Source organism: Pleurodeles waltl, chromosome 11 (assembly GCF_031143425.1).
Source record: "Pleurodeles waltl isolate 20211129_DDA chromosome 11, aPleWal1.hap1.20221129, whole genome shotgun sequence".
Lineage (NCBI taxonomy): Eukaryota > Metazoa > Chordata > Amphibia > Caudata > Salamandridae > Pleurodeles > Pleurodeles waltl.
The window spans coordinates 940,035,671-940,054,199 of NC_090450.1; the positions used below are offsets into that span (position 1 = coordinate 940,035,671).

The following is an 18,529-nucleotide window of genomic DNA, read 5'->3' on the forward strand; positions in this document are numbered from 1 at the left end:
GAGATATTAAAAACGTGCCCTGGAACTAGTTCTCGCATATCTATGTTGGGACTCACCTGTGTTAAGGAATACCTTCTCAGGTAAAGGTTTACCTTAATATACCTATACGATTGGAGGAAACGTTACTTATAGTCCTAGTTCTGCACTGTAGGAATCTTCATTGAATCACCAGAATAACTCACCACTGCTAGCGCTGACCACGGGGCACGTTTCACAGATGTATTGTCTATTGAATTATAAACACAGGGTGCTAGTACCCATATAATCAGCAGCACCCTTTTGAAGACTATTGGGGGCCTTACATTTGGGACAATGTACATACAAGCCATAGGGCATAGAAGAGTGATTTGCTTGGTTGTGGATTTTGGAAAGGAGATGATACACCTGAGCACAATAAGAGACTCTACAAAGGAGTGTGATCTGTTTGAGGAGTGAGTCATTTGCCTGGGTTATGTAAGTGTAAGTCACCCTTTGGCTGGGAGTGGAAATTAAATTGTGCAGGTTGATTTTCAGGTCCAACCTGTGGAATGGATTGGCTGTGTGTAATGAAGTCTTGTTTCACTTTCAACAGACTGTTCGCTTATAGCAACAAATCATCCAGGTAAGGACAGAAGATTCTCTTTTTTCGTAGAAAGGCTGCCACGACGTGAGAGATTACTTCAGCCCGAACTGCAGGATTCTGTACTTACTGACAGTGACTGTACCCTACAACAAATCAAGAATGTTCTGTGGTGAGTCGCTCTGCGTATGTAAAAGTACACATCTTGAAGATCTGTTGTGCACATAGGTTCTTGCCTTAGATGCAGGAAAATCTGGTGTAAATTTAATCGAGCATCTGGCAATTCCCTTCCTTGATAAACCTGTTTGTGAACCAAAGTACTAATATTGGTCTGCATTGCCTCTATGAACCCATCTTTTGGGCAAGGAAATATCTGGAGTGTACTCCTTGGACTTTGTGCTGGAATGGTACCAGCTCTATTGCACGTTCTGTTTGCAGAGTACACATTGTTTCTCAGGATAAATATCTGGTGCTTAGACAACAGTTTTGGAGGAGCTTGCAAGGGAATGGTTTTGAAACAGACAGGGCCATATAAGATACCACAAATATAAAGATTGCCACAAATCTGTATGTTGTGATTGATGTGCACCCTTCCAGATGCAAAGATACTGTGCCCCACTGGAGTACAAAACTGGGGAGAAAAGAGGAGCATTGCTTGCTGCCTCTGGGAGTGGACAGTTTTGGAGTTGTAGTATTATTGTGATTATAAACGACAGGGCCAAAGGGGATTGAACCCTCCGTTGAAAATATCTCCAACCTGTAGTAGTGCTGGAAAAGTGTTATCCTTTCCACTGGTTTTAACGTGGTGAAATGCAGCCATGAAGTTCCTCTGTTGCAAACCCAATAACAGCAACCAGTAGCAACTAATTTCACTGAGTCAATCTCAACATAGTGCTCATTATTTTTTCATTAGGCGTGGTACTGCAGCCTTTATGTTAATATGTGCAAGGAAGTTCTCATTTGAGATATTCAAAACGACTGGCACACAATGAAAGGAGTGGCTGTGAAACTGCATTTGGGTGCAAGTCTCTAAAATGACCGCAACAGTCGATTGTAGGGTCTCTAGAGGTATATTCAGTTTTGTAGTTCCTCTGGTCAAGACATCATGAAACATTGATATAGCAACAAGGGAGACAGGCAGAGTGGGTGCCGCTGGTGATGTAAGAGTATAAAAGGAGTAAGTCATCAGTATCTGTATAAGGTGTTCTAAAACTTGTGCCTTTTAAGTATACCTAGCATAAATGCTCTGCTCCCGGATGAAGTTGGAGGTCAAGGTAGATAAGAGGAGCTGTCCCCACACCTTCTTGTAGGTGAAACTGAAGTAGACTGCAACACCATCTTGGGTTGACAAATGTAAAGGATGTAAAGGATCTTGCCAAGGATGCTCAAATGAAATATGTTTTAATGGCCTCAATAGTAACGGACGACGATCCACAGTGATGGGTGTACAAGTTGCATGAGGCGGTCTCCAAATCCTTTTTAGAGCAATTCTCCTCTGTGGCACTGGCAAAAGTGATAAAGTGAAGAATGTTTGCATCACAGCTTGCTGAGACGATGGTTGCCTCAGCGAATGTACGTATGTAGTCAAGGCCACAGAAGCGATTTCTATTAAGTGACACCATCACATGTGTCGACAGGGACATCATCGATCCTTGACGTTGTGGAAGACTTCAATGAGACAATGTGACGTTTTCTTGACAGATTGATGAAGGTCTTGTTCACATTGACCAGAGATTTATTTTCGATGGTGAAGGGTACAATGCTGATGGTAAGCAATTTCTTGCCTTTGACATCAAACCCTTAGATAGTAGATGTCTTGCCTCCGAAACGTGGTCTCTATGATGCTGATATGTAGTTGATGTCAAGCCAGCCTTTGAGAGAGACTGGACATTGATCTGAACAAGGTTGATAATAGTTATGTCTGACTATTTTCCCCATTTGATTTTTTGTCTTTCGATCCCTCCCTACGGGAATCCTTTTCAGATGCCAACTTCTCAGATGGTGGATGAGAGGATGCTCTTTACAGTTTCTTATTTTTATCCTTCTCTACCTAAGGAGTTAGCCTATATTTTGGAAAATTTTTTCCTTTAATAGCCTTTTAAAATGTAATGCTCATCATATGGAGACTAGAACTCTTTGTTTATAATTCAATGACAATACATCTATGAAAATTGCTCCCTGGTCCACGCAAGCAGAGAGGAATTATTGTAAACTTTGTGACTTCAATGCAGCTCCTACAATGCAGAATGGGATTATAAAAAAACTATTTATAGCTCAATTTTATGGCATTCACAGAATAAAGAAGCTACTAATCTGGTCAGATGATATAGACATAGGAGATAAACAGATAGATCAGATTTATTGGCATATCACGATTTGCTGCATCAATGGACAGAACGTTCACCGTAGTAACGTCCCAGTAGCTCGGAAGAGCAGTGTTAGACAACACAAGAGGATAACTAAGTAAATCGCACTGCCACCACTTACCTACAAAGTATCCGATCAAAGTGCAATGGAAGTAGGACACCTTCTGCATGCGTCCAGAGGCATTAGCAGTTCCTTGTGGGTCACTGGTGGCTTGTTTCTTGTAGTTATCGTAGCGCAGGACAAAACAGAGCAGCAGGCCTGGCATCACAATGTCCCCGATTCCCAACATGGAGAAATGACTTCCTGTCGAACTAAATTCAAATAGGTTACTAACTCAGCCCAACAATCATCACACCTCAGCCCTACCTCGGTCATAGGACAGTTCAACTATTCTGTATATATTATGTAAAATACATCAAATGAAATCAACATACTCCTGTGTAATCACAAACTCTACAGCACTTACCTTGGAAATACCAGTTTGCCAGGGAGTGAAAGGCGGGGAACATCACGGCCAACGTTTGGTCCCAGGTGTAGCTTCCTGGAGAGCACATCCAGCGGGTTATCAGCCGGCTGCGTTGCCACTTTAACCATTACGTTACTGTTAAAGATGTATGCAGAAAAAAAAACCTGGAAGGCAGGATTGGAAATGTGAGATCCCCAGGGCCAGACATAGGATAGTGTTTCATAATCAAAGCACCAACTTGTCTTCTGTTCTGAGGGGTACTATATGCCACTAACATTCAGCCACATCACCACTCATCGCACAAAAATCTGCCATTGCAGTTTTTTTTACTCATACCTTAATTTATCACAAAATCACTTCCCAAACCACCAATCTGCCTGTCTTTCACTTTCATAGCCATCCTTCAGCAATCAAGCTCAAGCCGGCTTCACTTTGAAACCTAAATCCAACATAACATTTGTTTATGATTTACCGATGCCCTTCCAATCAGTCTACGCACTACCCATGAGCCACCTTTAAATTACCGGGCCAACCTCCTCTGGCTCTGCACCACTATTAATGCTACTGCTTCACTGCTATTTCAGCTTCTAGCCTGGCTACCCTCACTATTGCAGTTTCCCAACTCCCCTGCATCTTGAACACAACACAGAAAGAACCTGTTTCTTACCCAGTGTTGTGCACAATTAATGATGAACAATTAAATTCTATATCAGGACCGGAGGCGAGGATTATGCAGATCTTTCTTCACTTTTTATTATAGAGCAAGTTCAAAGTTAAACAAAGAATAAACAAAAAAACTACAAGTTCCATGAAGCCGCCGCCGCCATGGTAACCAGTGTCCAATGAGGATCCTTTCCCAATGCCGGTATAAATATCCCCTCTTTCTTCACTGCTTCAAGCCAGATAAGTGCCTTTCTGCCTCCCAGTTATTACGCGTATATCTTTTAACATTGTGTGTTTGCTTAAAACACGTTTCTCCTTAGCGTTACTCTGTGGTAGCAACAAGCGTTGCTACGAGCGTGTCTCCGGCACGGGAGGCGTTCCGCTCGAGTGCTTTTCTTTTGTCTTGGAGACACGTCGGGCCCGACAGAGGGCGCGCGCTTGTATTTCAACGTGCGTTGAGCGCTCGTGTGTTTTTTCAAACACTCGGCGCTCGGTTTTTTCAATTTCCTTTTGGGCATTTGTTTTCTAATTTTGTTCCCTACCCTGTGACACCAATTTTGGTACGAATTACCCCCTTTGGGAAGAATTTTTCTCAGCTTTTGCTTCCTATTTATTCTGACGGAGGGATAGGGAATACCCTTTGTATAATTTTTATAGGGTGTTCTCTGTCACATTAATTTGTTTGAACCTCAGGATGCAGTCCTCTCAGGACCATGAGCCTTTTGCTAACATGTCTCCAGGTGAGGGACCCTCTCACCGTACCCTCCCCCCTGGGGTGGACGCACTGTTCTCGCAGGCTATATCTCACACCCTGGCCCCTCTTAAAGCAAGCGTGGCTAAGCTCACAGAACTGGTGTCTAAAGGGACGGGCATGTTTGGCGTGACGGGAGCGGAGGGTGGAAACTCTACCTTATCGGCCCCCAAGAAACCACGCAAGCGCGACGTGGGGCACCTGGAAGATATTGAATTTTTGTCAAATACCTTATCCAAGAGTGCACGCGCGCATAAGCGTTTACCCTCCCGGGAGGGTCTGCTACCCGGTGCAAATGGTGACATGTTTCACCACCTATGGAACCCTGATATTGGGTCACCTAAAGGCATCACTGGAGGCTCAGACGATGATTCCTCATCTTTGGATGATGACTCAGGTCGCCCTTGGCGCCCCGGAGCTACCATACCAGATCCTTCTGATCAGGGAGATTCTGACTCTGATATGTTTGAACCGGGTGATATTTACCATCCGCGTTCCTCGGAGTGCCGTCCAGACCACAAGGTGGCTGAATATGTCGCCAGTAAAATTAGACAACCTCTTGACAAAGAGGTGCATGCACGTTTACGGGCAGAATGCCCATGCCCGTCTTTGTCGGATAAAGTCACTTTCACGCCTGATATAGACCCCAAAATGTGTACCTTTTTTGCCAAGTACACTAAAGAACCCAAGAAGGGAATTGACCGATCCTGGAGGGCATGCCAGGATAAACTCCTCGATGTGTTGGGACCCCTCACACAGATAATTCAATTGGCGGAACGTGCCAAGCAATCAAACACACCCCTTCAGACAGACATTGTAGCCGGATGGGCCCAGAGAGCTGTCTGTCTCCTGGGCAACGCAAACTGCGCCATTTCGGCTGAAAGGCGCAGGTCTTTGCTCATCAAAATAGACCCCAAATTAGGGGAGCTCTCTAACTCGGAGGCAGGGGCTATTGCCCAAGGCAATTTATTTGGTGACCCTTTTGTAAAAGAATTGGGAAAATTAGTTGCTACTTTTTCGGCTCTCGAGAAGGCCCAATCATCCATCAAAAAGATCTTCCCCAATAAGGTTTTTGGCGGGGCCGGACGAGGCAGGGGTTTGCTCTTCCGGCCGCCACTACCAGCAAGGCCCCGGCTCCTTCCGGAACAACGGTTGGCGAGATGGCCGACAGGGAACTTTCTTCCCCAACAGAAGCAGGGGGAAAGGCAGAACTAACAGGAATGCACGAGGAGCATCTAATGCCCCAGGAGAACCTTCTGGTAAGGCTTATCCCTTTTTCCCCTCAAAACTTCGGAGGGAGATTAAGTTTTTGCAGGAACAATTGGAATTGCATCACCTCCGACGCCTGGGTTCTGCAGACTGTTTCAGGTTTTCAGATAGAATTCTGGGGTACCCCATCCCAGGAGAAACTACCCGCGCCCATAGTATTTTCAGCAGCGGACTCCGAGCTCATAAACTTAGAAGTTCAGGCTCTCCTTCACACGGATGCCATATCCTTCGCGTATCTTCATCTTAGAGGTTTCGTAAGCAACATCTTCTTGGTAGAAAAGAAGGACAAGGGTTTTCGGCATGTTATCAATCTCCGTGCATTCAACGAATGGGTAGTTTACAGGCATTTCAAAATGGAGGGTATTCATATGCTCCGCGACCTCCTCTTACAAGGGGACTGGATGGTTCGTCTAGATCTCAAGGACGCATATCTCATCGTCCCTATTTTTCCTCCCCATCGCACATTCCTGCAATTCCTCTGGAACGATCAAGTATTCGAATTCACCACTCTCCCCTTCGGTCTCTCTTCAGCACCATGGTGCTTTACCAAACTCCTCAAACCAGTGATGGAAGTACTGCGGTTATAAGGCATACGTCTCATCTATCTGGACGATCTTCTAATGGATCAATCCAGGTCTCAACTCTTATCCAATATGAACACAACTATTGCTCTTTTGCAGGATCTGGGGTTCGTGATCAACCAACAAAAGTCGGAACTTACTCCGGCCCAATCGTTGGTCTTCCTGGGTTTCCTCATAGATTCCCGGTCAGCATCCCTCAGTCTTCCGACCCCAAAGATATCCAAGATAAAGAAGGAACTGAGGAAGGTCCTTTGGCGCGACAGGATTTCGCTACGTCAGTTAGCCAGAGTAGTCGGCCTGCTTTCCTCCTCAATTCAGGCCATTTTTCCAGGCCCCCTACACTACAGAGCCCTTCAACGTCTGAAGGCTTTTCACCTTTGTCTGGGGGTGACGTATTCCAAACTAATCTCCCCATCTCAGGAGGCAAGGACGGAATTACATTGGTGGCTGGACCACATGGAAGACAGGAATGGCAGGGCCATTTTCGGGGCCGCCCCGGACCTGGTGATAGAATCGGACGCCAGGGGTGGGGAGCACAATGCGGGGACATCTCGTTTGGGGGACGCTGGACCCCGCAGGAACTCACCATGCATATCAATTGTCTGGAACTCCTGGCGGGATCTTTTGCGATCAGATCTCATGTGTAGTGCTACTATGGATGGACAATGTGTCTGCGATGCAGTACATAAATCGTTGGGGGGGGGGGGGGGGAGGACACGATCAAGGGCCCTAGCGGAGCTAGCAAAGGACTTTTGGCATTTTTGCCTACAGCATCAGATCTGTCACGGCAGAGTATCTTCCGGGGTCCCAGAATACCTGGGCAGATTGGAATTCCCGGTTTCTCACGGATTCCAGCGACTGGCAACTACATCAATCAATTTTTCAGGCGATCATGGCTCGTTGGGGTCCTTGCTCAGTGGACCTTTTTGCGTCCAGGTGGAATGCTCATCTACCCCTATACTTCAGCTGGCGCCCGGATCCGGGAGCTGCGGCAGTAGATGCGTTTCTCCAGAACTGGAGGCAACTTCAAGGGTATGCTTTTCCCCCCTTCCTTCTTATCCCACGGGTTGCAGCCCAGGTTCGCCGTCAAGAAGCAACAGTGGTCCTGATAACCCCCTGGTGGAGGTCTCAGGCGTGGTTCCCGACTCTGCTGGAACTCTCTTGCGAGTGTCCTATTCGTCTCCCGGTCTTTCCCTCGATTCTCCGGGACCCGTCAGGTTTTTCTCACCCCCTGGTCCTTCAGGGCCATCTAACTCTCATGGCTTGGAAGATTTCAGGTCTCGTTGGCAAGACGGCCGACTTTCGAAAGAAGCTAAAAAGTTCATTGCACAGGCCTGGGCCCCTGGAACATGCAAACGATATAGATCCACGTGGAATAGATGGTCTCGTTGGTGTGTGGGCAAGCACTGCGATCCCATGGGGGCCAGTATTACCGAAATCATCAATTTCCTTGCAGAATTAGCGGAGTCCGGCCTGGCTTATTGTACGATCAATTCTTTTCGATCAGCTATTTCAGCGGGTCATCCCCCCTCTTAATAACCGCCCGATCGGCCAACATCCTTGGATATGTAAACTTCTTAAGGGTATTAGACTCTCCAGACCTCCACAACCTAGATATGCAGAGCTCTGGGATGTAAACATAGTTCTTAATCTTTTATCCTCGTGGCAGGATAATCAGCATCTGTCAAGGAAAGAGTTGTCAGCCAAACTAGCCATGCTTTTGTGCCTCATCTCATGTAAACGGGTGTCAGATATCAGAGCCCTAGATATATTGGCTCGAGTGTTTACTCCAGAAGGAGTCACTTTTACTATTTCAAGGAGAACGAAGAATAATACCAGGTCAGTATCCTATCCGGCTTTTCCTAATTCCCCAAAATTATGCGTGGTTAGATGTCTCAAAGTCTATGAAGAAGTGACAGTGGAACTTAGACCTCCAGGTGAAAATCAATTGTTGATTTCCCTAAAGAAACCGTTTAAGGCAGTTTCTTCTCCTTCCATTGCCAGGTGGGTCAGATGGATTTTATCCGAAGCAGGTATCAATATTCAGGTGTTTGGCGCTCACTCTACTCGGGGGCCATGGCTTCAAAAGCCATTCAGGTGGGGGGTAGATTAGAGGACATCATGCATGCGGCTGAGTGGTCTTCTGAATCTACTTTTAAAAGGTTTTATTTTAAACCAATTCATGAAGCAGCCTCATTGGTGGTGGGTAAGCTTTGAACTTGCAGAATCCTCGCCTCCGGTCCTGATATAGAATGCGAAATTTCCTAGCTATCGTGAAGGAAAGTTTCAATTCTATTAAGGACACGGAGGCGAGGATTATCCCACCCATTACTACTCAAGTTTTTTCCCCACCCGAACACTTGTAACTTCGTATTACGGTGGTATGCTTGCATTTATCCTCCTATTTATTGGTTTTCCTTGATCAAATTTCTAGTTAACATAAGCTGAGTTAGTTGCTATTATAACTGTATTTTCCGATTCAAGTATCTACGACTTGTATGAACTAGTCAATCTTGTGACTTGGATACGACATAGTCTTATCATTTTAGTTTCTAATTACAATTTTTTTCGTAGGATCCGAAACTACATTCAATTGAGTCTTCTAGGATTCCTTCTGCAGTGAAGTCGAGGAAGTATGACACAATCGGGGATATTTATACCGGCCTTGGGAAAGGATCCTCATTGGACACTGGTTACCATTGCAGCGGCTTCATGGAACTTGTCGTTTTTTTGTTTATTCTTTGTTTAACTTTGAACTTGCTCTATAATAAAAAGTGAAGAAAGATCTGCATAATCCTCGCCTCCGTGTCCTTAATAGAATTGAAACTTTCCTTCACGATAGCTAGGAAATTTCGCATCATGGCAGTTTGTCATGTTGTTGACCACATGCTTTGCACTATGCTGCCATCTGGTGGCGGGTTTGAAATATTACAAACTGTTCACTTCAAGAATTCTATTTTGGTAACTAGAATTTCTCAAGAGCACATAGTGGAAACAACAATGCATAAGCATTATGTCAGCTTACTTTCTATTTATCCACATCAGATTAGTTGTGTCTGTTTGCATACAAATTAACCATGAACTTTTTCTATGTAAAACCACCACAGAAAGGGGTCAAGGTACTCAATCATTACATCATATAGCATTACTGTTTCATTGAGTGAACATACACGGTCAGATAAATCCACCCACTAAGATTCCTGCAAATGTAATTCATCACATGAGAATACCTTCAGAATTATATGCCAGTGTGATACAACCATTCCCACATGTGTAGGATACAAGGAGAGCCGAAATAAGCAATAAACATGCCAAGTAGCTTATTTCAACACATGAACTGGGCTGATGTTCATAATTCATGTTACTTCCTTGACAGTCAAAAATATGAGCACTATTATGAGTATCTATATGAACAACTGATTCATTAAGATGTACACTACAAAATAGCACCATATTCTGAGTGTAGAGTCCCATGACTAAGCTCGAGCTGTCAGAAGATATTGGCCCCTGGTCATAAGTTAATTTACCATCGAGTCTGATCAAAAGAAATATACTATGTTTCTAATCGTGGTAAATTGCACGACCGTTATGAAACATTAATCACAGTCCACTGGCCTCTCCTAGTTCCTCATACCAGTCCACAGACTTCTCCAACTGGTGTTCTAAAGGGTCAGTGACCCCCTCCTCCCAAACTTCTTTCATGCCTGGCTGCTGAAAATAATGCTCTGGCAACAATCTGGCACCTGTGGGCACTGTCGACATCTGTATTGTGCGATGACTTTCCGGCTCTGGATCGTTTGGAATCAGAATGGAGCTGGCGGCGCTAGGAGTGTCAACGTTGTGACGTGTGTCAGTGAGGGTTGCGCAAGTACGGCTGGCGCTGGTCCAGATCTATGAGACCCCATCAGAGCCCAGGCCGAAGCCGTGAGCGTGGTACCCGATGGGGCCTCTTCTGACACCACAGGGCCCAAATGTACTCCCAGAGGGGTCGGCCCGCTCGAGTAAATGCTGCATGGCCTTGCATAAGCCTTTCATCTGAGCAGGAGTCACTCCGGCTCTCGGAAATGGAGGAAGCACAGAGTCTGACAAGGCATCACTTTTGTGGAGCCATGCCTGCAACGCCGATGTTCTGAACTAGTCCTGTCAGCCAACGGATAAGGCAAAGCTGAAGTCCATTTAGACTTCTTCTTATGCCACTATCTTGAATGCCCAGAGGGCCTTGAGTGGGAAGGAGAGGACTTGGGGCTCCTGGAGAGGTCTCGCAACCTTCTCCTTCACCGGGATCGTAACCTCCTAAGAGTCGCACCAGATGGTGTCGACTGTCAGGTAGCAGGCAGCTTTAGGGACTGCTCCCTCAAAGCCTTCCACACCATGGCCTGGCAGATCGAGCATGACTTCAAATTGTGGTTGTGCTTGAGATACCAAAGGCAGCCAAAGTGAGGGTCCGTAACCGACATAGCACGGTGACAGGAGCTACATGGCTCAAATCATACCTTCCTAGTTGTCATCTCGACACACTTTACAGAAAAATACTCAACATAACGTCGAAAAAAGCTTGTAAAAAAATAATAATACAACAAAAAAAAACATTGCGGTAGCTTTCTTTGGATCTGCGCTGACGTGTAATGAAAAGAACTGACGCCAGAGCGCCTGGATGGCACCTTTATAGGTGACACCAACACCACATCCAGTGCCAACAACGCCGACGTCACGTGGAACCAAACGGAGCATCCAACGGCTCAAGCAAAAGTTTCCAGATCCAGTCTGACACCTGGGAAATTCAAAGGTAAGGAATCTGCAGCTAGAAGTCTCTATCAGATCGACAACACAGTAAAGTTTTTCAAATGTATGAGCGCATGAACAGGTTGCTGCTTTGCCAATATATTGAAGTGGAAAATTGCCAAGGAAAGATATGCTGGTACATTTTTAGGTATTGCTGAGACAATGCATGCACTGTCTCTTGTAAGACCTTATCTTATCTTAAAGCTTAGAGGCTGTCCATTGCTTACAACAGGTTGGGGATTCATCGTCACTCTCTTGCTTGCTTCTTATTGACCAACTTCCTTAGGCTTCCTTCCTCTTGATGTGTTTGTCCTTTCAATGCACATTTTTTCCAGGCGCTACTTTTTTTTTGCACTGCGAGGTCTCACATGTACTTCTCTCCTCCTTCCACCCTTCTCCAAAGTTGCTTCTGCTAGCTGATGCAATGCACAGTGGAGGGTCTGAGAAGTGGCCTTCACACCAGGAAATCCTGCAGAACCGAGTGGCAAAGTGGTCCTCTGGGGTAATGATGGCCAGCACTGGAATACCCCTGGCCAAGGACATACTGCAAGTCCTAAATGTGAAAGAATGAGCATGAAGGCCCTAAGGAGGAACGTTTTTGGCAGAGACACTGTACATCTTTATGCAAAGAATGAGCCGTCTAGATAAGGTCTGTCCCTATACCGTCTTTTTCTTAGCACCAGAGAACCCCATAAAAATTGGTCATCCTTTAGGTGCTTTTGTGTTTGTTTGCTGTAAAAGCTATAGGACTTTGTGAGATCCAACCGGTGAATCGGCTCTTCCTAAGAGTTATGTGGCAGGGCGAAGGAATCAGGGAATGTGATGGACTGCCCCCACATGGAAAAGTGACATCACATTTGGCAGAAAAGAGTCCCATGTTTGAAGCATCACTCTGCCTGGAAACAAAGTGGTATAGGATGGTGGCATCAACAACAGTTGCAGTTTACTGACAGTACGCACATGTAAGCCCAATGATGAAGACAATTTTAGGACCAGTTACCTAAAAGCGAAGCTATGCATAGACTTTTAAGGAATGCATATCAGAAAGGTAAGAAATAAATTAAGGTCCCAATGCAGCATAACAAAAGGTGCAGGTGGAGACCATACGCAAGCCCATATTACAACTAGTGACTTAAATAAAGAAGGCTGATCCAGCAAACATAGAATTGCTGAAAGGGCTGACAAATAATCTTTAATAGTGCCCATGGCAAGACCATGCAGCGCAAAAGACAATACAGACAAGAGAACATCTGAAGGTTTAGGCTACAGCAAATAAACCAAACAGTTCTCATATAAGGCCATTAACTTTACTATTCTTCATTAATACAATGACTTTACTGATAGGAGGCAAACAGCCAAGATGACATCCAGTCCTCCTTTGGCCGATCAAATCCACTCAGCAGGTTCCACTCATTCTCCATGCAACAGGGTGGGGAGCCCGGCCCTGATACTGGGAAAGTGGCTAGGTAGTCTAAGCTGGGAACTGACTGCCTCAGGAGGTCAGTGTACCAAACCCTTGCAGCCCAGTCTGTAGGTAGGAAAATTAGCTGAACACAGTCCTCTTTGACCAGCGTTAAAATCTGAGGAAACAAGCTCAGAGATAGGAATCGCAAGGTACGTAAAACGTGTCTGCTAGGGAACACTGGGGTGGTAACTCTAGAGTGTAAAGAGATCGACTGAGCATTCTCTGAGATGGCAAAAAGATCTACCCAAGTCATGTCTTACTGAATCAATAAACCCAGAACCATCTCCAGATGCAAGCCCTGCTAGCGGTTAGCTGGATGGCAGCTACTGAGCTTATCTGCTCTGACATTTAGGTATCCCACCAGATACGAGGGCCAAGAAAGTCTATTGCAGTTTCTACCAGTGCCTTCTGGCACAGCGCACATGACCCCACACAGGTGTGTTGTTGATCAGCACTCGCAACATGATTCCCTCCCTCATACCACCAACACTTCCCCGACCCAAGTGGACGCATTCATCACCACTTTGAGCTCCAGAAAGGGTAGGGAGAACAGCCTACTGCAAATTTGGTTGCAATTCTTCATCCAAAACTGGAGGTCCAAGCAGCCTTGTTCGACACAGATGTATTACAGCAGAGCCCACAAGTGACAACGGGTATGGTGCACCAGCAGAATACAGGAGGCCAGAAAACCAAGGAGCCTCAGAACTATCTGGGCCAGGACTTGGAACCAATCCAGAAACAAAGGGATAGTATCATGAATGTTCGGACCTGTGAACTTCGGACAGTGAAAAAGACTTAAGACCACATTTTCCAGAACAGCACTACACAGGAAAACCTCTGCATGTTCGAAGGTGGTACTGCGACTTGTTGATGGGGGAACCCTAAGGAATATAGGCGCATGGTAGGCATCTGTAGGTGTCCACAACTGACTGTGACAAACTACTCTTCAACAGGAATGGGAATACATGCACTCCCAGCCAGAAAAGATGTGCCAGGACCACTACAATCAGCTTTGTAAACGTGCTGGGGACTTTAGTGAGGCAGAAGGGTAGGACAGTGCACTGAAAGTGGTCCTAACCTCCCACGATGTGGAGAAGCCACTGTGGGACTGCAGGACGGGTACGTAAGTGCGTGTCCTGCAGTTCCAAGGACACAATCCAATCCCCAGGATCCAAGGTGGTGAGACACAAGACCAGAGTCAGAATCTTGAACTTGTCTTGCCGAAGGAAGGTGTTCAAGAAACAAAGGTCCAAATTAGTAGCACCCGCTGCTCTCTCATTCCAGGGGTCTCCATTGCCCAGCAATGACAGAACCTCTTTGGCAAGGGTGGGGGCATGTTCTGCTGAAGTCTGAGTGAAAACCACGAGGATTGTGGGAGAGGTGGATGGAAAGATAAGGCCTACCCAAGACTGAATCTTTAGGAAGAACCGTAGAAACGATAACCAAGTCACATCTCCTGACACATTCCATAACCGTTTTTAATCGCACCCCTTGTACTCACTAAATAAAGAGAAAATCTTTGGATTACAGTGAGGCAGTTTTATTCCACACATCCAGAATTCAAAATCTGTTCTCCCTCACCTCTCCGCTGAGATCATCTTGGTAATAATATCTTACCAGGGTAGGGCTAAGGTTCCTATGATGAAGCACGTCACGGTTGTTTGGCGAAGGCTTCTCTGTCCAGATTTTACAGTAGCGTCGTTAGGCCACTGGCACTCTTCATGTAGACTGTGCTCATCTCATTACCATAATGCTGGTGTGTTTTATTGTTTGGAGAAGGTATAATAGGATTTTTTTCCTCTTTCTCTATCCTGGTTATAGTGAAGTGAATCTACAGCACTACAGCTACGAACCAATGGTTGAAGGGTAACATTTCCTATGTGTAGCATGTGCTGCATTAGAACCACATGATCTATATATTCTTTAAAGCAGTTGCAAGCAAGCAGATTAAACAAATGTTTGGCACAAAGTTCTTCAAACTGAGTGGCCAATCAAGGACTCCCCACGGTTCTGTATTTTACACAATTGTTGTTTGCTACACGTGTGTGGTGATGACCATGTGGCAGCTGCACAGATGTCTGCAATGGAACAATTTCATACGAAAACCATACTAGCTGCCTTCTTGCGAGGCGAATGCACTCAATGTACTACATGTAATGTATGCTTAGCCTTATAACTTGTGGATACATCCGTGGCACAACAAAGGCACGTGTGGTGGGGGGCCCCAAGCGCCAGGGGCCCCCCTCAGCTCAGTATCCTGGCATGAGAGCTCCTGCGTGAGTTTGAAGGAGGAGCTCTGCATTTACTCTGCAGGAGGGGCCTCTTCAAGTTTTGTTACGCCAGGGGGATACATCAAACAAGCCATCTAGCAAACCCCTCTTAGAAATAAGGTTTTCCACATGATGTTTTGCAAAGTAGTGGTTTAATTTAGTTATTGTTTTATCAATATGGTACATGAACGCTCTCTTGACATCAAGTGTTAGTAAGGCCCTCTCTGCCACAGTCTCTTGTTGCTAGAAGCTGGGCATAACCACTGTTTGTTTAAAACAGAATGGGGGAACCACCTTTGGAAGAAATGTGGGGTTTGTTCTCAAAAACATTACCCATGTGAACCGGAATTAAACAATTCACCTGCCCTCCTCAGAAAGGTGACAGCAACCAGGAAAGCGACCAAGACAAGAACAGCAGTGTCAGAACGGTGTAATGGTTCAAAATCAGACTATATATCTAACCAGACTTATGGCTACTCAGCCACATGGTTAGATATATAGTCTGATTTTAAGCTGGAAGTGCTCTTGGAGTAATAACTATTTAAGGCCCTCCATGATACATTGACCCAGGTATTTAAAAAAGTGATAAATGACCTAGATTCTGCAACTGAGTGGTCATTGCAGCTAAATGTAAAACAATAAAAAAATATGTCTATCTTGCTTTCTGCAAATACAATCATCAGCAGATAATGTCTTGGACAGCTACTTTAAGAGGACCTATGTGTTGTCCCAAACTGTAGCGACCGAATATTTCCACTATGCAGCATGGTATGCAGGCTTTCTTGGCTTGTGTGGCTCGCAAAGGATTTGCATTCATTGCTCAGGGAGTTTAAGATAAACTCCAAGATTTCAGGCGTGAAGTTGCTGGATTCTGCAGCCTGAGGTCCAGATGTATGAGCTGCTCTGATGCCGAGTCAGGAGAGCCTCAGCAGCAGTTTCTTGTGAGGATGAACTGACACTTTTCGCAGTCATAAGTACTAAGGTCATCTTGTCCACGTTGGTGGCAACAGAATGAGGGTCATAAATATGTAGGCCAATATTCATGGCCAACTCACCTATTGTATATTGCCCCTCGGCTGTAAGTATCTGGTGGCAAGGTTTTGGCTTTTTATGTGAGGTTAAAAGAGGGACTGATTAAGTGGGCCTCATATGCAAAAGTACTGCTGAAGCACTTGGGACTTCATATCCCATACATGGACTTGTTGATGTGGCATGCTTATCAAGCCCACAAAATCTTTGTCCACCTCTGGTAAATGCTCTACTAGAAGCAGAAAGTGATTCCAAATTGTGCAATACCAAATAAACTGAGCTAGCTGTGACAGCAGGGAGGAATGAGTCCTCCCTTACTTCAGTATGTAATACATCGCTGCCAAGTTGTTGGTCTTTATCATGTCTATCTGGCCTCAAATTAAAGAGTACACTGCTCCAAGTGCTAACTGGGACTGCGGTGAGCGCCAGGTATGTGACGTGATAATCCGGGTTTTGTCCAGAACAGTAATGTGCTTGAAATGAGTGGGAGATTCGGGGTGATAATCGCTCGCAGTTTAGGGTACAGAGAATATCTGCTCAGTACCTCATTTTGGTGTTCCACCAGAGAAGAGCGCACTGGATTCTGGGCCTATCAACACCACACCTTTCCACGGGCCCTCAATGTGTGACTACTGCCTCCTGCAGGCACTCACAGGAGAGAGCACTGGATTCCAGGCTCTACCAACAATACATCTTTCCATTCACCCTAATTTGTCACCACTGCCTCTAGTAGACACTACTGCGGTGCATGCATCTGCAATCTAGCATACGGCACTATTGCTTAACATGAAGCGTCTCTCATGTCTGCATGTCAGCTAACGTCAGACAGGAACTCTTCTCTGGAAAGTTTTCCAGATCTTGTCCAGTGCCTGGGAAAATTCCAACAGTGAATAATAGAACCAAATTGTGATGAATCTACAGTTAGAAGACATCAGAAAAAAAATTACTTACCTGTAATAAACTGTTTGCAGCTTATAGAGCTGTAGATGTGCTCTACTTAAAGGATTTGGTAGGTGAATGCTATTAATTTTAATAATTACCTAAAAAATGTGTCCTGGTGAAGAAACTTAACAGTGCTGTAATACAGCATCGCCCCAATTACATCACTGGCTGGCAAGGACACGGCAAACATCTGATTTGAGAGTACATGAGGGTTCTTTTGTCATCTTAATTCAGTCAAGACTCGGGGGATGAGTATGCTTGGTCCTTTTTGCTCAAAGTCTGTGTTCTGATCACCCCTCTTTCTACAGCATAGGTTTTAAAACCTCAAGTGGAGTCTTGATACCTTTGCAGTTTTGTTTTAACGTCAACATAATTTTTAGGTCAGACACGTCATACTAGTAGTATGAATCCTCCACCCTGAAGGAACCACTGAAGAACTAAGAGACCTTGTCAGCTTCAAATCTCCTTACACAGCCTGGGAGCAACATAGTCTGGATCTTTCAACTCCAAAGCAGCTTAGTAGGCCCATCAATGGTTTTGAATGGTCTATTTACAATTGATTTAGTAATAAGTTGAACAGCTTTGTTTGCCGTGATATTCAGGACACATTACAGATACCAGACCCAACCATACACCATACACCACTGAACCCGCTTCCCCGGACATCACCCTCAACAACTGGACCCACATCAACACGGAAGAAACCAAATCCATCATGAACTCTATCCACTCCGGCGCCCCTTCGGACCCCTGCCCGCACTTCATCTTTAACAAAGCCGACGACATCATCGCCCCGCACCTCCAGACCGTCATCAACTCTTCTTTTTCTTCTGCTACCTTCCCCGAATGCTGGAAGCACGCTGAAGTCAACGCCCTACTAAAGAAACCTACGGCTGACCCAAGCGACCTGAAAAACTTCCGCCCCATCTCTCTTCTACCTTTCCCAGCCAAGGTAATAGAAAAGACCGTCAACAAACAGCTGACCACCTTCCTGGAAGACAACAACCTGCTCGACCCTTCACAAACCGGATTCCGAACCAACCACAGCACGGAAACCGCCCTCATCTCAGTCACAGACGACATCAGAACCCTGATGGACAACGGTGAAACAGTCGCCCTCATTCTCCTCGACCTCTCGGCTGCCTTTGACACCGTCTGTCACCGCACCCTAATCACCCGCCTACGCTCCACCGGGATCCAAGGCCAGGCCCTGGACTGGATCGCCTCCTTCCTCGCTAACCGCTCCCAAAGAGTTTACCTCCCTCCGTTTCGCTCAGAACCCACCAAGATCATCTGCGGCGTACCTCAAGGCTCATCGCTCAGCCCGACACTCTTCAATGTCTACATGAGCCCCCTCGCCGACATCGTACGCAAGCACGACATCA

The 18,529-nt window shown here is 45.6% G+C and overlaps 1 protein-coding gene across 1 annotated transcript in view; it reads right to left on the reverse strand.

Annotated features, from left to right (window-relative positions):
- The window catches only part of SPPL3 (signal peptide peptidase like 3), a 207,869-nt gene that overhangs the window by 13,707 nt on the left and 175,633 nt on the right, over positions 1-18,529 (reverse strand). Inside the window, exons 8-9 of the mRNA XM_069215057.1 lie at positions 3,393-3,556; positions 3,047-3,237 (exon numbers count right to left, since the gene is read on the reverse strand). Of these exons, the coding sequence (XP_069071158.1) occupies positions 3,047-3,237; positions 3,393-3,556 (355 nt within the window). The remainder of the gene's footprint in view (positions 1-3,046; positions 3,238-3,392; positions 3,557-18,529) is intronic.